This window comes from Octopus bimaculoides, chromosome 2 (assembly GCF_046866305.1).
Source record: "Octopus bimaculoides isolate indiv1 chromosome 2, ASM4686630v1, whole genome shotgun sequence".
NCBI lineage: Eukaryota > Metazoa > Mollusca > Cephalopoda > Octopoda > Octopodidae > Octopus > Octopus bimaculoides.
Window position 1 is genome coordinate 92,475,450 of NC_142929.1, and position 25,000 is coordinate 92,500,449.

The window sequence follows — 25,000 nt, forward strand, 5'->3', positions numbered from 1 at the left end:
TTATACGGCATAGGAGCCGGATAAATGGCTATATGAGTCCTAGGACTCAGGATAGTAATGTCCAATAGTCTATTGAATAGTCATAGGGTGTCGATCAACTATTTGACACAACTTGTAGAGAACCGATATAAATACACTTCAGTGTTTAATTACTTTTCTCTACCATCCGAATTCAAAACCTACCTAAATAACTTTTCTTCTCATCCTTCTCAGGTGTCAATAGAGTTGCGTATAAATAATATGCTGATGAGGAGTTCAGTTACTTTCAAGATGCTGATTTGTACCGAATTGAGGAGGTCAATATGTTTACTCACACTCTTAGTTGTGAGTGAGAAATCATAGAGCTAATTGATAAATATTTGGTGGACGTATCCATATCCTGGTTTTAATTTGATTGGATATATTACATGTCACTCATTGGGTAATACTTTCGTGAGAAAGCTGATCAGCGGAACGTTCAATGTTTTCTTGTGTAAAATACACAAATTTGGTGCTAAGAAATAAAAACGCTCTTTCAATTAACAGAGCTAGTATCAAGCGCGGTCGATCAAAAGGCAAAGGATATACTCCTTCTGAGCCAACTCTACCTTTCGAATTCAATTTCCGGTTGATTACCGCTTGCAGAGTAAAGATGAAGGAGATTAGTAGCTGGTCAGCTAAGGACATGATCTGGTTTCGATTACCAACAGGAACAGTTTCCTGTACATCAAAAATTGCCCTCGTGAAAGGCATTAACGTTGAGACGTATCTTTTCTCTTATCCTCAGAAAGAAAAATGTTTTGTTTTGCTCTATTTTAAGGCAGATGGCAAAACGATAGCGCACCGGGAAAATGCCTTATGATATTTAGCTATGAATAGGGTTACGTTGTGGGTTCAAATGTGCATTAAAACAGCGAAATAACGGAGCGATGAATTGAGTACCTTGTGGTGTTTGTTCTGACTGTCTACGCTCTGAATGCAAATCTTGCCAAGTATCAATTCAGAATGAAGGATTGGTTGGCAGAACAGTAAGAACTGGATACCTTGTGATATTTGTTACTTTTTTTCGCGTTCTGAGCTCGAATCCCGCCATCGCCTACTTGTGCCGTCGATTCAATCTGTTGCCTCGTTTAGCACCATCACCTGAGTACATTACATATCGTCGGTGCCTTTAGCAGAGCCTATTCTATGGTACACATTTTGGTCAAGCTTTTGGTTTGAAGACAACTTCCTCTCTCCCATCCACTCACACACACACACACACACACACATACCTGTCTTGGAGAGCTTGTAAAGTTTCATTATAAGTACTACCTTCTTTCAAAAGAGTAATTAAATAATTTACACCTGGATCAGGTTTGTTAGTGATTTTCATCCTTCCATGTTGAGCAAAATGTATACAGGCGCAGGCATGGTTGTGGGATTAAGCAGGTCGCTTCGAAACCACGTGGTTTCGGGTTCAATTCTACTTATCGTGCGGCACCTGGGTAAGTGTCTTCTACTAAAGTCCCACACCGATCAATGCCTTGTGAGTGAGTCTGGCAGACAGAATCTGTTTGGAGGCCCGTTGTATATATGTATGTGTGTGAGAGTGTGTTGGAGAGAAAGAGAGAGATATAGTGTGTGTGTGTGTGTGTGTGTGTTGGTTTACGTCCCCGTGCTTTAGTGGTTCGGCAAAAGAGAAGATAAAATATGTACCAGACTAAAAGGAAAATTAGTACTGGGTCGATTTATTCGACTAAACTTTTCAAGCCGTTGCTCCAGCTTGGCCGCAATCAAATGACTGAAACAAGTAAAAAATAAAAGATAAACATAGGTTAAGAATTGAGTTCAATTTAATCGAAGGTTTCTCTTCTGCATACATTTGCAGGCTTGTGACAAATGCTGAAAATCGATATCGATAGATTATTAATATAACATGATTATAGGAACAATAAAACATCTTAGCATATTTAATTTTCTCTATGTTTTAAGTTCAACTCCATTTGTGTCAGCTTTACATTTCATCACTGCGGATCGATAAAATAAGAGCCAGTAATACAATCAGGTTGAGTCAATCGATAACATCCGTCCTTCTTTATTAAGAGAAAAAGAATTTTTGATTACGTCAAAAGAATTCAATACAGTTTAACATTATTTCATACTCTAAGGATCTTATTTTCAACAAATTTGTTTAATTCTTTTCGTTGGCAAGAAAGAAATTAAAATCATGCAAAGACTCAACAAGCAATATTTTAGAAACTGTAAAAAAGCAGAAATGCTGAAATTTATTAAAACTATATCAAACAAATTTTGAAAAATATAATAGCTTTTCTGTTTCAAATAACAGAAAAATTGAATGAAAGGTTAAAAATGGCGTCTTCGAAAAGTATATAAATATATAAAATAACATTCTTGTGGTTTTAATGAAGAAGTAAAAATTAACACTGTAATTTGCATCACTGAATAAACTGCAATGATGTGAAAGTTGTGGCCGGAAGGTAGACCAGGTTTTTTGCCGAGTACTAGCGTTCGAATTTGTTTATAAAGATTAAATAGACACAGAATACTTGTGAAAATAATAATCATAATAATTTCTAACATTAATATAGTAATAATGATATAGCAACAATAACGGTAACGATAAAATCAGCAGCAACACCATCGATAATGAAGCATTCTAAAATTTTAATTAAGGCTATATTTGAAGAAGTTTTCTTGAAAATTCAGAGAAGCATCTGCCTTCTGCAATGCAAATTCAATTAATTCATTATTCGTTAACAAAAATACAATTACCCTTAAATGATTTGATCTCTCTCTCTCTCTCTCTCTATATATATATATATATATATATATATATATATGTGTGTGTGTGTGTGTGTGTGTGTGTGTGTGTGTGTGTGTGTGTGTGTGTGTGTGTGTGTGTGTATATATATATACATATATATATGTATATGTATATATATATATATATATATATATATATATATATATATATATATATATATATATATATATATATATATATATTGAGAGAGAGAGAGAGATCAAATCATTTAAGGGTAAAGAGAGAGGGAAAATAACTACATGCGTTCAGCCACATCTCTTCGTCGGGGCATCATCTTTTTGTAGTACACCTAGAGGCAAGTCAGTATGACAGAGATATTCCTCTCCAAGCTAAAAGTATGGAAGGATATGAGATCTACACGTTAACTGAAACACTTGTCAGTTATACACCCCAGAACAACACCGCCCTCTTCTTCAAATAAGCACCTTTTATGATGGTGATCTGCTGTACTTTCCTATATGCTAATTTACAGTTTAGTAGAGCATCGGATCTTTTCACGGCACTGTAAAAATACTGCTCTTTCGTCAGTACCCCTATCTACCTTACACAATCAACTCAGTTGAATTTCATATGACACAAAGTTAAATGAATATGTAATATGCTATACAAGTGAGTATTAGTTACGCTAAACTGTACTGTATTAGTAATTAGTTTAGTATATATTATAAAATAACATACATTTAGGTTATTTCCACACATAAAACATTTAACCTTGCTGTTGAATAGTACAATAGTTATTGCCACAAACGAGGTGACGTTTTATAGCAGCTGACTCTCTTCCAGCGTTCTTGCCTTTCAATCATGTGGGTTACTGAACGTGAAGTCGCATGGTTTAGTTGTTAGAGTATTCGGTTCACGATCGTAAGGTTGTAAGATTGCTTCCTGGCGGCGCATTTTGCCCTTAAGCAAGACACTTTGTTTCACGTTGCTTCAGTCCTCTCAGCTGACAAAAATGAGTTATACCTGTAAATCAAAGAGCCAGCCTTGTCTCATTCTGTGTCACGCTGAATCTTCCTGGCAACTACTTTATGAGTATACGCGTTTGTGGAGCGCTCAACCATTAGCACATGAATATCACAGCACACTGTTCTGTTGATTGGATCAACTGGAATACTCACGATCATAACTGAAGGATGCAGTTTACGGAAGGTATTAAACAAGCAGTTACATGTGTGAGCGGGCACAATTTAATTTATACTGTAAAATACTATATAATGGGCAAATATATCATATTTATAATATTAAATGTAAATCCGAATACTTAACATTACAGTTTGAAATTTAAAATTGTGTCGAGGTATTTAAAACACTGTGCTCCACATAGCCGTAAGTATACATCATGTTTGGATGCAGCTCTGGAAAAGTAGAATGAAAGCGCAAGGTTACATAACTGATATTTCGCTAGCATACAGCAGAAGACTTGAAACGTAATAAGCCTTAGAATTATAGCTGAGTAATTTCATTTCTTATACTAGAGATTTCCGCCAGAGACAGAGATAGGTTCGTTCTCGCTAATGCTAGCATTTGTAACAGAATTTACAAATGGTCATGAAGATCTTTGACACTCTTTAAAGGACTAATATTTATATCTAATGCGGCAAGCACCGTGTAGTAGCAGAAAGCTGTTGACGAGGTGTTGTGGAACATGCATGACTCCCTGTTGATATTAGTAACCTTAAAGTACAGCTTTACTTCTCTGAAGAATATAATATCACATAAATTTATTCCTTTCTACAGGAAAGCGATGTGTTCGGTGATGACCAGTCGACCTATGAAAGGTTATACGAGACGTTTATGCTCTTTGTTTGATGTACCGTATCAGGCAGCTCTAAACCATTCCAATGTATACCCACCTCATTCTTTCCATCCTATAAATTGTTAATATCTATTTCTCTTTTTCTTACATTTAGGGCATTTCATGTACATCGAAGCCTCAGCTAAAGGACGTGGACACAGAGCCGTTCTCAAATCCCCAATTTACAGAGCCTTCAACCAACAATGCGTTCAATTCTTTTACCATATGTATGGCAATCATATTGGCACTCTTAACGTTTTCACACAGGTTTGTTATTTCTAACTATTTCGTTAGACAGTGTTTAAATTCTTTTTAAATTTTGTTTTGCGAGTGAAGACAGTGTTGAATTACTGTACAATTAATTATTTTGATTAATGTTTAATATGAGTTGTGTGGCGGAGACGGTAAAGCGTCCTTTTAAAATGCCTTACAGTATTTCGTTAAGTTTTTCCACATATGAGCTGAAATCCCGTCAGAATCGATTTTGTCTTTCATCGTCCCAGAATCTGTAACAATAATACAAGTAAAGCACTAGAACCGATTAAATCAACCGATTAAATCAACCGATTAAATCCCCCAACGTATGACGATGTGCCAATGAAAAACCGTAAAAGTTTGAGACAATAAAGGCTGTGGGGTGCTATCTGCAATATATGAACAGCTTTGCCAAATTCATAAGTGTTTCGTAATCCTGCAGTGATGAGTTCTAACCACCACCACCACCACCCCTACCATCAACACTCTCTTCTGTTTCTAGACGAGTCAGATAGTCCTGCACTTTCTGCAACTCACCTAGATATCTGAAATAAGGATCAGTTACTTTTCTGGGAAAGCTAACACCGACACAATATCGTATTATCCAGTCTTCAGTTTATTGTTCATTCGTTTATCACTACGGAAACCGAAATCGACCCTTGGCAATGAAGATCTTTAAGATTTTGAAAAGAACGGTTTATAATTCACACGGTAAGCGCCGTGTCGTACGACTAACTCCCAAATTACAAGATGAAGCAGATGATGAATATCCTTGTAGAGATTCTTTTTTATAACATTCAAGCTTTGGCGGTGTGATCGAAGATTCATAGCTATAACGGAGGTTAGAAATATGGCAGCAGATTTTGTTCGTTGAGGTTTTCTCCCAGTTTTACGTGTATGTGAGATGGTGAAAGTGCATTGTTCTTATCTTGCACAGCTGTGCTGCTTTTACACAACTATCTTAGACCAGTTCAAGAAAAACATTTGGTTGACTTACAAAGAGCCACGATGGTGTCTCTTCAGTGCCTCTTAGTTAGCCATGAGCATATACCTTGATCACGGTGCCAACCACATTATTTTATCAGTATAGTTAGCTTTATACATGAGTTATGAAATGAACCTCAGTTCTACAAGCTAACGAAAGGCTGATCAGTTTTACAGAGCAGTTCTTGTGTTACTTCGAGAGTGATAAACTGTTTTATCTTGTGACACCTATATTCACCGAGAAACAGAGTAGATACCTTGTCCATGGACACATCAATCAGTTGTTTTGTACTCTACTGATTTCGTTATCTACACTTCCCAGTTACTTAATAATGGATCTTCGATTTGAACTGTATGTTCAAACTGAACTGGCAAAACCTGCGTGGATGTATTGCTGTGGTTGATGAAGACTGCCAGTGGTCTATAGTATTTGCTCTAGCTTTATTTATTGTGCTAGAATTACTGATGATAGCTCACACACACACACTTCTTCACCAAAACGTGGTAATAATTCAAATAAAGAGGGAGATGAATAGTAGAGATCGTGATGTACAGAAGTCTTTCGATTCGTCCTTCTACGTTGTGAATTCAAATCATAATACACTAAAAAATTACTTGAAATGCATTACATTCATTTCATCAACTCTAAGCCTTTTCCTCCTCATCCCTGCACACACACACACACACACCCACACACACACACACACACACACACACATACTCTCTCACACACACACACACACACACACACACACACGCACACACACATAAAGCTGCCAGTACGCAGAATAAGATCTTAACCGCAATCTGGAGATTGAAGGGGATTCTCTTCGCTAACACCTATTTGTTCTTTTCATAAAACAGAGCCTTTGGGTCTAGTAAAAGTATACAATATTTCAGAGAAAATTCAATCTTTAGTCATTTATGAATAGCTCAGCTCTCCTTTCATGTAATTTGATTACATCCTTCTCGTATTATAAGAAGAAAAATTTCAAAGAAACCAGTAACTTGAACAAGAGTGTCAAACTTTATGAAGCATCGAACCTTCTCTCTAAGGCTAAGTAAAATTCATGACACTTATGAAAATGAAATCTTTTAAATTTAATTTCAGTTGTTAAATATCGTGATTACTATGAAATAAATAAATCGAGATGCTTAACAGAGCTTAATGCAGTAAACTATAGCCAAGGGGACTTGCTAATAGAGGAGCAACTTCCACAACAAAAGTGATGCATTTTCCTTTGTTCGTTAATGCTTTCCAACTAGGTTATTGGTTTTTTGGAAGCAAATCATTATGAAAATAAATAATAACTATTTTCCTAAAGGAATGGATCCCTGCCTAGATCTACTTTTAAAAGAGAAATAATCTTATCCACTTCTTTTATCTGTCTTGAAATTATAGGAAAATAAAATAACTTTAGGAGGATTTAAAGACAAAGATTTTGAAAAGCTGAGTTTATTTTTGCTATGTTTTGTTTACCAGACTTGAACTAGCAGACCTGTTAAAAGACCTTCTAACCATATCATCCCATCTTTCCGTATATATGAGACTACATTTTTCCAATGTACCTTTCCTTTTTTGAAGATCTAGGTCGGTGATTTATAGAGATTTAGTTGCTATTTCTTGAAGATCAGGCGCCCATTTAAACGGTCCCTCGCTGACTCCAAAGTAGTTGCCAATTCTGAACCCCTGTCTTTATACCGTTTTTACATTTAGAGAATTAGGAGACATTTGGTTGCAAGAAGAGAAGGACCTTTGGATATGAACATATTTTTAGTATTTCATTCATCTCAATGAGATACGAACTTATAAATGCATGCCACCATTCTATATATCTGTTTTATTACACTTGGCTTGAACCATTCGTTATATTTCCTATCTTAGTTAAAGGAATTGAAGCAGTTCTCATAGCGTTTATCGAACAATCTAGATGTTCCACTGACTCACGATGGTCAAGAAGTTGCATATATCTGTTCCCAACTCCATAGATATGTAAAACAATTAGTGAAAACATCGAGCATATTACTAAGCCATGCTCAGACACGAGCGGCAGTTGTGCTGCTTTTTCTTCTTTTTTACTTTTTTTTTTATTTCTCAGCCACAATGCTTGTTAATGCTAGAATATCGAGAAGAAAATAATATAGACGACAAAAAAATTCAGAATAACAAATTCGGCGAATTATTATTCCTGGCAAAGGAATCAAAAATACTATTTGGAAAATCCTAATCTTAGTAATGATTTCCGATAAAAGCCAAAAATAATCGTTTTATCTTCAAATGAAAAAGAAATCTGTCATTTGTAAATATTACTAAGTTAACTTGGGAGGATGTTATTTATGCAACAGGAATGTAACGCTTTGGTGCGGCATCTAATGATAAGGAGCAGCGAATAAATTTCAAGGCAAGTTGCTGATATAACAAAATATGTATTTCTACTTTACTTTCAGTATCTCTCTTCTGCTTTCTCTTTGTTGCTACGTCATACATGCTCACATTTATTTCCATGTGTGTCTATGAGTGTCTGTTTGATTTTCTTTTACTTAAAGAGTCTGAAGGAAAAGACAGGACTCATGACACTTGCAGTCCCAAGCGACAATGGTATGACCAATGTCGATGATGTTCTGTTTAAATTGTTGCAGCTCAACATCTGCGAGAATGACATGAGCAGGGGGAGAAATTCTAGAGAGCTGATGTTCTGGAGAGGATGAGCTGTGCATAGTGGTTTGTGCGGGTCGGGGTGGCGGTTGATGCAAGAAGGTGAAGAGAGGCAGAGAAACGAGTGAGTCGGGAATGACTGAGTGATGGATGTACGAGGTTAGTAATGATAGTAAAGACTAAGAGAGAAGAAAGCATACCTATAGGCTAGACTTTTCACTGAGTGAATCAGCCGAGTGACACTTATGTGCATCTGGTCCGGGATGTCTGTACATGTGGGTACAGTATTCCATTGTGGGCTTCACTCGAGTTTGTAGAGTGTCAGCAAATTTTGTGAGCTGAAATAACGCCTGACTCTGAAGAAAAGGGGTAGTTTTTGAGATGCGATCCTAGCTATACTAAGGATAGGCTTTCGCCAAGAGAGATCCTAGGGGATTATGAGGCCTAACATTTGGAGAGATTGTAAGGACTCTAACTGAGTGATTTTAACGTCTAAGAGGTGCGTGGTGTGGTGACGTTTTATTGACATGGTAATCCTTGAGATTTTTAATATTAAGATTGGCATGGCTCAAGGATATCGTGTATGGAATCGACGCAAATCTAGGTTGCTTGTGAATAATGATGGTTAGGAAAAGTTAAGGAGGAATAAAGGATTACATTATCTGGATAAGAGTTTGCATTGTTAGATGTGGTGGCATGTAGGTCATTGATGTATAGAAGGCAAAAAATGAGAGACAAAACCGAAGCCTGGAGAACACCAGAGCTGACTGAGAAAGAAACAGAAAGAGTGCCGTCAACAGACACTACAATGGTTCAATCTGATAGAAAGCTATAGATTCAAGAGATCAAAGATTGATGGAAAGGTACGTGAGACGATTTGACTGAAAGCTGGCATATCAGAATGGTCGAAGACTTTCCTGAAGTCTACAGCAACAACATTGCTTTCGCCAAGCCTTTCTCAAACGATATTCCATTGATAAGTGACATAAGAGAATAACTCTTTAACTAATCTGGCTCTATGGAAGCCCTTCTGGTGATCAGTGAGAAGGAAGATATTCAAGTTGTAGAACGTCAATGCTAACGGTTTCCATTACCGTGGAGACGTGTGTGGGAGGGGGGAGAGAGAGAATGGACTCTGAATGATGTGGCTGGGAATCAAGCTTCTTACCACACAGCCACGATTCCTCTCCCTCTCTCTCAGCACCATCTCTTTCTCTTTCTGTATACAAGTTCTTCCTAACTCATTTTATGGACTCCGAAATGATGAAAGGCAAAGTCGACCTCGGTGGAATTTAAATTCAGGACGTAAAAACGGACGAAATGTTGCTAAGCATTTTGCGCGACTTGCTACCGATTTTGCCACCTTGCCACCTTATATTTCTTATATTGTATTTTGTATTAAATGCTTTCAAAATATCATTATTCGGGTTGACTTTACTATTATAATATAATATATATAGATGCATGTATATATGTGCATGTGCAGATAGATGGATAGATAGATAGATAGATAGATAGACAAACAGACAGACAGACAGACAGACAGATATACACATACATACATACATACATACATACATACATACATACATACATACATACATACATACATACATACACATACACCGTATTACACATGGTCGTTTATCTGAATTTATCCGCTATTTTAAGACTGGATAGCTTTATGAGCGGTTGATTAAATTTCTGTGATTTGGGGGGAGGGGTTGTTTTTGTTTATTCCTTTTGTTTTTGTTTTTTATTTTAAAAAGAAACAAAATTTCAATATAGTCATGAGGAAACGACATAGGGCGAAACTGTCGGAGAGTGAGCGTTTGACACAAATATACGCTGATGCAATAAGGTTGGAACGTGGAACTATTTGGTTGTGATAATCACACCTTAATAAATGTACGAATGTCTACACAGGCAACAGCTTCCCGCCGTCCAAAGATCTCCACCCCCAACATTATAGTTTTTTTTTAGCAAATGTGATTATGTGTCCGTGTCAGAGAAGGAACTTCTATATAGTCGTTTGGTCTGGTAGAAACAATAGAAAAATTTCCCTCAAATCATGAATGGACGCATCTGCTACTGTAGTTAGATGACGAGATTATCAGATCTGGAATGCCTTTTTATCATGGTTCTTCTCGGTCAGAACTGACTTGAGGCTATACAATATGTTATTTGGTATTCTTTAGAAATTGTAAATCAAAGAACAACTATTAATGCTGTTATTACCATTGCTGCTGCTGTTCTGTTGTTGCTGCTGCTATTGCTTCTGTTGCTGCTGCTACTTTGTAACTAAATCGAAAGATGCTGACATTTATTTCACATCAATTTTAATTATCTTCATTCTCTTAAATCGCAGACTAAAATGGAAACAGATCCTCGAGCCATATGGAGAGCTTATGGTAACCAAGGTAACGTTTGGATAAAAGCGCGTCTATCAATTCCGATAAACCTTGCCAAGACCGGATATCAAGTAAGTTGCTAATCTTTGGATTATAACGTTCAATAGAATCTGTATATTATTGTTGTCATTATAATAACAATGATTAGGGCGGCGAGCTGGCTAAACCGTTAACATGCCGGCAAAATGCTTAGCTACATTTCGTCCGTCTCTACGTTCTGAGTTAAAATTTCGCCGAGGCCTACTTTGCCTTTCATTCTTTCAGGGTCAATACATCAAGTACCAGTTGAGGACTGGGTCGATGTAATCGACTTAACACCTCCCCCAAAATTTCAGCCCTTGTGCCTATAATAGAGAGCATTATGATAATAATGATTAAGGTAGTGAGCTGGCAGAACCGTTAGCAAGCCGGAAAATATGTTTAAAACATTTCGTCCGTCCTCATGTTCCGAGTTTAAATTCCGCTGAGATCGACTTTCCTTTCATCCTTTCGGGGATGAATACCAGTCGAGCATTAGGGTCTATGTAATTGAATAACCCCTTCCCATAAAAAATTCAGGCTATGTACCAATAGAGAAAGGATTATAACGATGTTTAAGACGGCGAACTGGGAGAATCGTTAGCGCGTCGGAAAAAATACTTGGCGGCTTTTCTTTATGTCTGAGTTCAAATCCGCCGAGGTCTACTTTGCTTTTCATCCTTTCGGGGTCGATAAAATAAATACCAGTTGAACCCTAAGATCGATGTAATCGACTTGCCCCACCCACTTAAAATTTCTTGTCTTGTGCCTATATTAGAAAAGATTATTTGTATTATGAAGAGAGCGTGGACGGTGGTGTGTGACAGAGACGGTGTAGCATCGGACAAAATGTTTTGTTGTATTAAGTTCCGTCCATTTACATTCTGCGTTCAAATCCTTCTTGGCCTGATATTGTCTTTCCTCTTTCGGAGTAAAAAACGTACAAGTGAAGTTTTAAGTCGAGATGATTATTTTCTTACAACCCAAATTGTGGCCTTGTACCTATTTAGAAATCAATATTCATAATAAACCGTCGTACACACAGTGAACAGCGAGTATCAAAACGAAGATTTGCATGTTTATTCCTGATACGCTTCGGCAGATTCGAACATGAATCATCATATGCGCATTGAACAGCGAGGATCAAAGCGATGAATTGCATTTTTTTTATCGGTTGTTAGATATCAGCACGGATCAGTAAACAGTTTGTTCGCTAAAGTTATAAACAAGACCATCGGCTCGTTTGATATTCAGTAGATCGAGAATGCTTCTGGCAGACATTACAGAACAATGCCGAAAAACTGGTTTTCCCAGAATACTTTGTACTAATAAGTCGAGTGTGTTCTGAACACACATTGGTCCTAAAGAAGTTGTTCTAACAGCAATCAGTATATTCACGTTCGAATCTGCCGGAAGATATTGGTTTCAAATTTTGGCAGAAGGTCAGCAAGTTTGGGAAAGAGGGTAAATCAATGATACCGACCCCAGTGCTCAGCTAGTACTTATTTTAAATTTGCCGGAACATACTAAGAACAGATATGCAAACTATCACTTATTATTTACCATCAGCATAAAAGCAAGGGTAATCATGGATAACAGAAACGGTAGAGTGACAGAGAAAATGAAGAACGTTATTAAATTATGTTCGTTTTCTTTCTGAACCTTGGTGGTCAGTTATTATAAGAGAGATAAGCTTTTCTAGATAAATTGTGTCGGACTTCGAGATTTGAATTTTAAAGTTTAAAATATTTCGTTAGTCATATTGTTATCGATAATGTTTTTAACTGCATAACTGGGCGCATGGAAACATGTGTGCTTTGAGGATGTGAAGCGTTTTTGATTTTGTTAGGTGGGGTTGAAGTGTGTTGTTGTGGGAGTATTAAGATTAAGTCATATAAGTAGTGTTTAGTAGTACTATACTCAGTACGTTGTGTATGTATGTATGTATGTATATATCTGCCTTTGTTCTTTTTGGTTATATACTTACCTGCCTCTTTCTTGTGTCATTACCAAGACAGGTATTATTTATTTTGAGATATGTATTTGTTTTCAACCCCCAGATTCTAACTACCTAATATTTCCAGGCCTTTGCTTTTGGTTAGTAATTTCATTTCTTCCAGAGACACATTGTCTCAAATGAAACTGATACAGCGATTAAAAGACATTTTTCTCCGAAGATTTTTGATAATAATGGGGCGGGTGAATTGCAGACGCTGAAGAAACTCGTGAAGCACGACGTCGGTAAATCAAAGGATGAATTCGTCGAATGCCAAATAAGTTTAATTACAGTATGAAGTAGAAACCATTTTGAACGACATCCTTTTAAAGTGGTAATTTGGAATAATTGAAGGAATATCGGCCAAAAATCCTTGCAAATACAAGTACGGTAGTTTAGATACTGAACCTAAATCCTACTATTATAGCCTTTGCCTCTCATATTTCCGAAAAATCAATAAAATTCTAGTCAAGTATTGGGAATCGATATATAATCGATCATACTCTCTCGAAATATGTGACTTTGTACCAATCTTAGAAATTAAAGCATATTATCTGCTTGAGACATTTTACTCAGAAAGAAAAGCAAGCAACTTTCATAAGGCGTTTCTGTAGGTTAACCTATTAGCAACTGGAAACTACCATATTTGATTATGTGTAACACGCATTCTCGTGTAAGTTGCACACTGACTTTGTGAGGAAATTTTGAGAGAAAGAAAGAATTTATTTAAATTCAAACAAATAATTTGTTCGTTTATCAAAAGTTTGAATTTTTGTGCTATACAGATATTATGAGTAAACTAGAATTTCAGACGAGAAAAATTAAATAAATTGTTTCAAATTTTGATACTAAGCCAGCTATTTTAGGATGAGGGAGCTAGTTAACTACATCGACCCCAGTTCTCGACTGGAACTTATTTTATAAACCCCCGGAAGGATAAAAAGCAAAGTCGACCTCGGCAGCATTTAAACTGAGAGCGAAAAGTCGAAAGAAATCCCGCAAAGTATTTTGCCTGCAACGATTCTGTCAGCTCGCCTCCTTAAATAAATAAATTAATAAAAATCACTTTAACCGAAAAAAGTACCTTACAAAACGAAAATAAATAGATAAACTTTAATTTCTTATTGTCATAAGAACCCCTCGCCACAAGAAGAAATACACTTTAGAAGGAGTCAATTAGATAGCAGTAAAAGCCCATAAAAGAGGTAGGATAGGGGTGACATTAACTCTTGTCATTATTTTCAGGCAAAGGGACGATGCTATGAAATATAGGACACATTACTGGGATCTAGGAAAACATTAAAAGCTCAGAGGGAAAATTTTTATAATCAAGGTATAGCAAAAGCCCGTGTAGTTGTACAAAAATTAAATTTTAATTCAAAAGTTAAAAAAAAAATTAAGCGGTATTAGAACCATGTTAAATAAGAGGGATATACAGATCAGTTTAAACATTAAAAAGACGATAACTACTATGTAAAATCACCCTAATACCTCATCATTATTTAACTCTTAGGTGGTCGCTTCAAAGGCCACCCAAACAATGATCGCGACTTACATATGGAATTTATATTGAAAAATATACATATTATCTATTGATTGGGAGTAAGGATTCAGAAGCAGTATAATAAGATAAATGGTTCAATAACATATAGACTTAATTAAATGTAAGTATACAAGAAAAATTTAACAGGTACGAAAATTGTGTACTGATATAATTAGATATAACAATATAAAAAATATAGCAAACATACACACATACAAAAAAGATTTATATATTTATATATATATATATATATATATATATATATATATATATATATATATATATATATATATATATATATACTAAGTTTTGAATGGTACAACAATGCACTATAATACAAAAAATGGACTATATACCTGTTGTAATTTAGTTATCCATAGTCCGATGATATTTCGGAATACAATTCTTTCTTCAGATATTCTTAGATGGAGTCGCTGCTATAATCTGTTTTCCAACGGCTTTTCTTTTTTCGGAAGCATCTCAGCAGTGGTCTCACGAAGCTCCTTCCGGAATTCCTCATGAGAAGTGCGTACCTTAGGCACTTCTCTATATCTCTATATGGCTGCGCCCTCCGTATTATATCCCATTTAAGGCTAAATCTACTCCTGCTTTCCAAGATCTTACATGATAAAGAAGTACTATTAGCTTTATGTCTAAGTCTATACGATGAAAGATGGTTATTAATACGCTTTTTCATATTTATTGAACACCCTATATAGATAAAACTACCAGTTTAAGTCAAAATTGTACAATTGTAAACTACGTTTTGGATTTTACCCTACAATTGCAGCCGGAAGTATTATTATTATTATTATTATTATTATTATTATTATTATTATTATTATTATTATTATTATTATTATTATTATTATTATTATTACTACTACTACTACTACTACTACTTCCATGAACTATAGTATCATTAAATTAATTGCAGAATCACCAGGTGCTGCGCCAGTAATACCTGGGCTAGTATAAACATCGGAGCCACAGTTTATATTATATATATTAGACATTATTTCTATTGTTCCAGATTCCTACATGTCCACTATTACTATCATCATTACAGAGGTTTAAATTATTATTGTCAATACTATTATTATTATTAATTCCTCTAGCTAATTTTATATTCCTTCTATTAAATCGGGCAATGATAGTTTATTGAGAACGGTAGAATATGACATTCTGACTGCCTTACGGGAAAATATTCTATTATACCTATGGGATGCAGGGAAGCTTTTATCTAAAATTATCATAAATTTATTATATATGTTGGTAGATATAGCACAGTTAAAAGGAACATTGTACCAAACTACATTGCTCTCTCCAGACTTCTTATGCTTATGAGGGTGGATTCCACCTACTCTTCTTTCGCCTTCCGAACTCACAACTTGATTATTAAGTATGGCTACACTATTGGTATTTATCTCATCATTAGAGGATGACCCTCACTGAGTTCTATGCCACTCCAAAATTGTAGTTCTTCTCTTAGGTTATTCTTGCTGCAATAGTGACATGAAATTCTTTCATTCTCTAGCTCTGACAAAATGTTTGAGAAAAATTATATTAATATATCTTGTCTGCTGAAAATCCATGTTTATTGCAACCTAAGATAGAAATGTATTTAAACTGATGTAATGCTTGCATTGTTCAATTAAATGGAGCCAATTCAAACGGTAGTATTGCACTAATACTTGACATCCTGTTACTCATTTTGATTTTATATTCACCTTACTTCGAGCTGTGCGGATAATACCGGACTGACCTGGTGCCTCAACTTAAGTACCTAATTCAACGGAATCTTATTTATTCCTTATATATATGTGTGTGTGTGTGCGTGTGTATGTAGTTAATTTGAGGAAGTTAAGTCCTAATTAGGGATTATATAATCCAAGGTATTCCTCTGGTTCAATCCGCATCATATAATGGTAAAGACATTTGTATATGTTTAGGATTATTGAAATTATTAATATAAAGGGAAAAATTAGGAGAAGTAAACGGAGAATAGGTGGATGTAATTACTGATTTATTTGCATGTTGTAGAAAGATGACGTGTCTTTAAAAAAAAAAACATTACAAATAAATTGGAAGCTCTTAACTTTTTTGAGCTTCAGCTTCCAATATATTTGTAATATTTTTTAAAAAAACGTCATCTTTCTACAACATGCAAATAAATCAGAAATTACATCCACTTATTCTCCATTTTCCTCACCTTGTTTTTCCATATATATATATAATTACCAATAATATGATTACATTTGGAATACTTAAAATTATGAACCGGTGCAAGGATACGTTGTTAATTTTTATTCACTGTCTCTGTCATTTTTGAGGCATTGAATTTCATCTTCGCTGCTCTCGTTTTGGACACCTTGAAATTCTTCCTCACTGCTGCCGTTTTCAAAACTTTCAAATTTTTCTGCTATTCATAAATTATTTCATCTTGTATGCCATCTAAGGCATTACTAATACTACACTCCTTCAAAAGTTTCAAGAAGCATGATATTGCATATGCAGCTAATATCTTCTCAATAAATTTGTGGCAGCGTGAAATCATCTCTTTAAAATCATTTATATGTAGAATTTTTCTAGTGTTTCTCGTTTGAAGAATCACTATCACTGTCCGTTACTGCGTCAGTGTATCATAAAGGAAGCTACCGCATTTTCCTTTCTTCTCTTCTGCAACCAAAAGACGGTGTTCATGAGAGGTTAGTGATAAATGTCTGCTATCGAATGATTTACTTCGGAGATGTTGACAGCAGTCACCCAATTCAATATCTACATGAGACAAATCATATCTAGCTAGATTAGTATTTATTAAAACGGATCTCCGTCGCTAACAACGATGAGTATTTATTCAGCTGAATGGCCTTCTCAGTAAATTGTGTGTAAGTGGTAGTTTACTTCGAAAAGACGTAAACCCATTGACGTAACCCTCAAGCAGAATCATCGAGACGCAGGGTGTGTCGAGGGTGGGTTTTTAATTACGGTTTCCCCACACACAGCTTCCACCTACCCATTTTCACTCATAAGATTTAGGTCGACTTGAGACCATAATATGAAACACATGCCCAAGTTTTCGCGCAATGGGATTGAACTCAAAATCTCACGATTGCAAAGTCAGATTCGTAATCAAAACCACCATTGGTTTTACTGTGAACATCTTCCCTACATTCAACACTATCATTACTCTTGGCCACATCTGAGTGACCGAACCTATTTTACAGACCGACTGGCTACTTAAAGATAAACTATCATTTGGCATACACTTTGTACTGCACGCCATCCAAATCGCTTATTTTCTAGTATATATAAACAAACAGTCTACATTTACGAAGCTTTTTCTTAGAAAAGATTTTCTGGCTAAACCAAGGGTTGATAAGTGCAATCGCACAGTGGTACATTCATCTATGTACGTTTAATGTTTGTGTTCTTCTGTGTGTTAATCCGTATCTCGAAAGGTAACCTGGTAATCAGTTATCACTACCTAACTCTGTCACTATTTTCAGCTTCCCTTCAAACAAATCTTTTTCCGCGCCATGCATACATCAGATTTTACACAAATCTACGCAGTTTTCGAATTATTTATCTATTTATTTCTCTATTAATAACTTTATCTGTCACACACCATCTGCTTCTCTCTCTCTCTCTCTCTCTCTAAACACAAATACACACAGCATGAACAAACCACAACTGGCGAACTTCAAGCTTACTGCAAACAAATTTACACATGTGTGTGTGTGTGTATTTATATTTATATTTATATATGTATACGTATATATATATATATATATATATATATATATATATATATATATATATATATAACTTGTAGTTACTTCCGTATCATGGCTTCCCGCTGTTATCCAAGATTTCAAAACACTGAAGTTCAATGGTTCGTAATAGTTTTCTGTCTCTCTCTCATCTCTCTCTCTCTCTCTCTCTCTCTATATATATATATATATATATATATATATATATATATATATATATATATATATATATATATATATATATATATATATATATCACTGACGCTGCACTGAAACGTATTTCGACAGAGTACTTATTTTTTATATTGTAATTCATTCAACGCCTTGTTGTTTCTCATGAGCCGGTAAGGGAACCATGAATCGGGATATCAAACAACTTCTACATCGTAAGTGATATTGGGTGTGTATATATGAACATCACTTACATCGACCTCAGTTCGTAACTGGTACTTACTTCATCGACCAAAAAAGGATAAAAGACAAAGTCGACCTTGGAGGTATTTGAACTCAGAACGTAAAGACGGACGAAATGCCGCTAAGTATTTTGCCCGGCGTACTAACAATTCTGCCAGCTCACAATATTAATAATAATAATGGTTTCAAATTTTGGCACTTAACCAGCAAGTTCGGGGAAGGTGGCTAGTCGATCATATTGACCCCAGTATTCAACTGGTACTTATTTCATCGACTCCGAAAGGATGACAGTAAAATGGACGACGGTCGAAGTTGAACTGAGCATATGACGAAATGCCACTGGGAATTTTGACCGGCGTACTAACGATTCTGCCAGCTTGCCGCCTTAATAATAATAATAATAAGAAGAAGAAGAAGAAGAAGATCAACAACAAACACCACGGGAACAAATAATTTGATCAAGGCAGCAAGTACTGTTGTAGCAGAAAATGTCAAGACAAGAAATATAATGGGAGTAACAAAAGAAAAGATCCATGGGGAGGGGAGAAAAATACAGTCGGGGTTAGATATGCTCTCGAAGGACATTTCCGTGTTAGACCGAAAAGAGAAGGGGAGCTTAAAAGCGAACGAAAATATAAGGTACAGAGCAGGAAGTATGATATTGAAAGAAAGGGCCTGAAAGTGGTAATGGAGGACTAAAACAGCGCCTCATTGCAAAGAAAGCATAGATGGTAAGATACGACCAAAGAATGAAGAGATACCAGCAGAATAGGTTATTCAGAGTAGATCAGAAGAGATTCGACAAAGAAATAAATGGAGAGTGTACAGATGAAAAGTTGATATCAGATAACATTGAAAGTCAAAGGTTTCGGAGTGACATTTGGAGCAAAGACAGTGCACTAAAAGAATGCTATACGGCTGAAAAAAAATGGAGTCATGCCACTTGAGCAGAAGGGCTGCAAGCGTAAGTGCAGAGGTACCAAGGATCAACTCCTGGTTGACAAAACTGTACTTAGAGACTGCAAGAGGAGAAAAAGTAAGTTAGCCATGTCATGGACCAATTATCGTAAGGTGTACGATATCCCACATTCTTGGATTATGGAACGTATGAACCTATTTGGTATTGCATCAAATGTTGAGCGATTGCTTGGAAAAAGTATGGTGAAGTGGAGGATGGAACTGACAGCATATGGAAGAAGTTTAGGGACAGTAGAAATTAGGAAGAGCATCTTCCAAGGGGACTGCCTGTCCCCATTGATCTTTGTACTGTGAATGATCCCACTAACGCTGATTCTGAGAAAGCAAAGGCTGGGTATTTATTCAAGAGCTGCCAACAAAAAGTCAACCATTTGTTATTCATGGATGACCTCAAACTTTATGGTAAACATGAATCCTAAGTTGTTCCTTCGTTGATATGGTGTATACCTTCAGTGCTGATATCAGAATGGAGTTCGAACTGAAAAAGTGTGATGTGTTAATCATGAAGAAAGGCAAAATCAAATGTATTGACGGGTTATCGATACCGTCGGGGGAGGTTATGAAGCAGATAGAAGAGACGGGCTATAAGTACTTGGGGATTTTGGAAATAGATAAATTGATGGAGAAAGAAATGACTGAAAAATTTAAAGTAGAGCACTTACACAGGCTGAGACTGATCCTTAAGTCGAAATTAAACGGACGGAATAAGATTGAAGATATCAACACCTGGGCGGTTTCACTACTTAGATATGGAGCAGAGGTAATCGCATAGACAGTAGACGAACTAAACAGCTTAGACAGAAAGACAAGGAAGTTGCTGACTAAATATGGGATACTCCATCCAAAACATGACACAGATATACTGTATGTGTCAAGAAAAAGGGGGTAAGAGGACTGATTGGATGCGAACACAGCATTTGAGCAGAAGATGACAACATAGCATGGTATGTAAAAAAATGCCACAGAACCGCTATTATTGAAAGCAAGAAGGTCAAGCTTGTGTAGGATGGAAGATTGAAGAAATGAAACTGAAAATAGGTGAATAAAGAAAAGAATTCATGGACAATTTCATAGGGATGATGAAGATAAGACAGAAAGAGAAAAAGATGGTTGTGGATGACTAAAAGTAATTTAAAACCGGAAACGCATGCTCTAATCTGCGCTGCCTAAGAGTAAGCATTAAGAACCAATTACAGCAAATGCAGAATACAGAATACATTAGAAAGTGATAAGTGCAGAATTTGTGGACAAAATGGCATATTACCAGTCAATGAACGCCACTAGCCCAGAAAGAATATAAGAGACGTCATGACAATATAGCAAGGATTGTCCATTGGACATTTTGCAACAAGTATGGACTTGACAGAGCAAAAAAGTGCTACGAACATAAACACGAAGGCATCATCGAAAATGATAATGCAAAGATCCTATGGGATTTTATGATTCAGTGCGACCATGAGAAAGAGAACAGGAAACCAGGCATTGTGTTAATTGAGAAAGAAAGCAAACGATACTGGATCGTAGATATAGCATGCCCAGCTGACAAGGTATGCGATAAGGAAGAAAGAAAAGTCGATAGATATGAGAGGCTAGCTTGGGAGGTTAAGCAGTTGTCACTGAAAAAGGTGGCAATAGTACCAATAATTGTTGGAGCCCTGGGAACAGTGAGTAAAAATCTTGAGAAGTACATGGAACAAATAGGGGCTGCAATAAGGGTGGAACACTTGTAGAAAACAGCACTGCATAGAACCGCTCGAAAAATAAGGGGTGTTACTTTAGTTGACAGGTAGTGAACAGCTGACACTGTTGTACATCTTCAGCGTTAGAAGCTGTGCCAAGACAATAAAATGATGGTGATGATGATGATGATGAGGAGGAGGAGGAGGGGGAGGAGGATAAAAAAACAAAGTGTGCCTACGGTGTAGATATCAATAAGTTACAACATGATATATATTGATTGACACAAGTGAACATTTCTCAGTGAATTGAAATTTTCTTCTTGGTTGGAGAAAGAAAACAAAAACGAAACAGTAATTAGTAGCAACTTTCAAAGAAAGCAAAACATATTAGGATTTCAAGGAATTTAGAATTAATTTCCCGAAATTTGTCTAAATGTTTATAAGATCTTGTTTTTATTTGTAGGTTAAGTAATAACTATAGGTATGAAGCAGATAAAAGAGACGGGTTATAAGTACTTGGGGATTTGGGAAATGGATAAATTGATGAAATGACTGAAAAATTTAAGGTAGAGCACTTACACAGGCAGAGACTGATCCTTAAGTCGAAATTAAACGGATGGAATAAGATTGAAGATATCAACACCTGGGCGGTTTCACTACTTAGATATGGAGCAGAGGTAATCGCATAGACAGTAGACGAACTAAACAGCTTAGACATAAAGACAAGGAAATTGCTGGCTAAATATGGGATACTCCATCCAAAAAGTGACACAGACAGACTGTATGTGTCAAGAAAAAGAGGGGTAAAATATGGGGACTTTGCGGTAGTATGAGGCTGTCAGTCGATCCCTAGCTTCTGTAAGACTCTCCACAGCATGTCTCGCGGCAAGCAGACATACCTTTTCGAGGTACACACGACACGTGTACATCTCTTGATAATACTGCTAGTACTTTTCGAAGACGCTGTAGTATGAATATTCGATCAGCCGTGCTAGTCAAAGGCGGAATATATGCATGGATTGTCAGCTACCTCAGGCTCTTCCATATCACTACATCTCTTTTCCAGGCATCTGGCGAATACTTTACCAGAGAGGTTGAGCAAAGACATTCCTCTATAATTACAGCCCTGTCTATTGTCTCCCTTTTTAAAAAGTGAGATTACTACTCCGGATTGCCATTCTTTTTATGTCTTTCCAAAGATCTTGTATGCCTGGCGTAAGTCAGAGAGAATACTTCCTCTGTTTAAGGCTTTGAACACCTGGGTCGAATTCCATTCACCTCAACGACTTTGCCACGATTGAGTACTTTAAATGCTTTTGTAACTTCAGCCTCTATGAAGCTAGCCATCCCTCTTACATGCACCTTTTGTACACCTGAAGCTGTTATTGTTACCGGAACTAGGAAACCGACAACATATTCCCTCTACTACCGGAGAATGCATTTCTCTACGGTGAAAAACTCCAACCAAGTTCCTGACTGCAGGTATAGGGTAGGGAATCTTATTACGAAGTTGTCAGATAATCTGCAGAAAACTTTACTTGCTAGTCGAAAGTCAGATTCTGCACAAGATAATCGATGAATGATCAAAAGTCCATATGAATCTATATCTCTAATTTTGCTAGAAACGTGTATTCCAAGCACCGGCAAGGATTACAAACATTTTCTTATATATAATTAACTATACGCTGAGTTGCGTAATTTTATCGGGTATTTTCTGGTGTGTAGTTAATTACATAGCGTCATGTAATTATATGACGATATTTCGTATATGTGGTTAATTACATAGTGTCTCAAGTAATCGTTAGAAATGGCAGGAACATTGCGAAATTCAAGCAATTGTCTATGCAGTATGGCATCGTGGATAAAAACATGCCATCAGTCCTTATTGAGGAGAATTTATAACGACTAAATACTACTCTTGATTTCATTTCTATCAGCTAAATTGAAAATTCAGTTCCAGCGAGTAGGCTGCAGCAGATTTTGGTCTCTTAGCAGGCGGGTAAAATACAGGTTCTATTACGTCGCGTCTTTGCATTATTGAAATCGGAAATTTGACGTAAATATTGTTAGTCTAAAATTAGATACATACATATAAACATACATACATATACACATGCATACATACATACATGCATACATACATACATACATACATGTATACATACATACATACATACATACATATGTTATGCATTTTCTATCCAAGGACAGGAGATTGCTACTAAATACCTAATAAACAAAAGAGACAGTGAAGCCCTAGAAGTGAATCCTCGTTCGTGGACATTTTTCCTTTGCTTTTACGTATACCTACAATATCGACTCACTATTGCATTATATGCATGGTTATATCAATAAATCAACGCTCATCCGAAACAGCTGTAAAGGAAAGACATGATTAATTCGTATATGCAACTTTTATATAAATACCTTCCTTATGCTTTTTCATATTTGCCTGTCATGTATGTGTGTATGTGTGCGTGTGTGTGTGTGTGTGTGTGTGTGTGTGTGTGTGTGTGTGTGTGTGTGTGTAGATACATGTACATACATACACACATATTTCTGTATATATACAGTTTGTGAAGAATAATGTCATTTCTTACAAGTTTCCAACGGTCTGATTACTGGCTTCACAGCAGTTGCGATGGCGAGAATGGTAAAGAAGCATCTAATCAACCTGTGCAGCATAAATACCACTCGACATTTGGTTCGAAAACACTGCTCTATTAGTCTTTACGCCGACGATTATCTTTTTCTCTTGTATATGCATACATACACAAGAGCACACAAATGTGCATGCATACATATGTGTGTGTGTGTATGTGCGTTCGCGTGTGTGCGTGTGTTTGACCTCATGCATATTGAATTAAATTATGTATATGTGTATGTGTATGTATTTGTGTGCGTCATTTACCTTGATATGTTTGAATCCAAATCTTAACCGGATGAGCCAGGAAGTACTGTTGAACAGCTGACAACTGGAGCTTCAGTTTTATTTGTTACACATTACAAGGAAAATGAACGGGATATTGAAAGTGATGATGGAGGAGTATCAACCGTTTCAAACAGAGAGAATGCAAACGAGTGAGAAAAGTCTTTCCGGAGAGATTACACCTGTTCTACCGCATAGACACTAACAGTATGATAAATACCAGCTATCTTGAGATTGTTGCGAGTTTAACTCATCGAGTGGACAAAAAAGCTGAAGCCGAGATATCAGCAGTTCGTACCCTGCTCTTGATGTGATGCTTGTCTCAGTTGCAAATTGGCTGCAGTGGGGGTTACAAATATCTATTGTGCTTAAACTCTACACAGTCACTCGAGTGCAAGAAATAACAAACAAATTTCTCCCAAATACCACTCTACTGACTTTTTAAGATGTTTAAGTCGTATATAACGACATCCTGGACGCATTGTTTGGAAAAAAGAAGCAGGAACATCTTTAGGCTTTTTCAATGCAAGAATTTTATAGATACAAAAATTAGATACAAATGAGCGTGTATATACGTGAATGCATGTGATATACAAGAGTTTTGTATACGTATGTATGTGTTGATGTATGTAAATATCTATATACGTGAATGAATATATACGTGTGTATACATCTTCACAGATATACATACTTCTACTACTCACCACTGACCTGTTCTTTAAGCAACCTAACCTATATTCCCAATTCTCCATTCCACCATTTT

At 36.2% G+C, this 25,000-nt stretch overlaps 1 protein-coding gene across 1 annotated transcript in view; it reads left to right on the forward strand.

Moving 5' to 3' along the window:
- Nucleotides 1–25,000, forward strand: part of LOC106870625 (uncharacterized) — a 168,046-nt gene that overhangs the window by 121,286 nt on the left and 21,760 nt on the right. Inside the window, exons 4-5 of the mRNA XM_014916758.3 lie at nucleotides 4,717–4,868; nucleotides 10,865–10,978. Coding sequence (XP_014772244.2) covers nucleotides 4,717–4,868; nucleotides 10,865–10,978 — 266 coding nt within the window. The remainder of the gene's footprint in view (nucleotides 1–4,716; nucleotides 4,869–10,864; nucleotides 10,979–25,000) is intronic.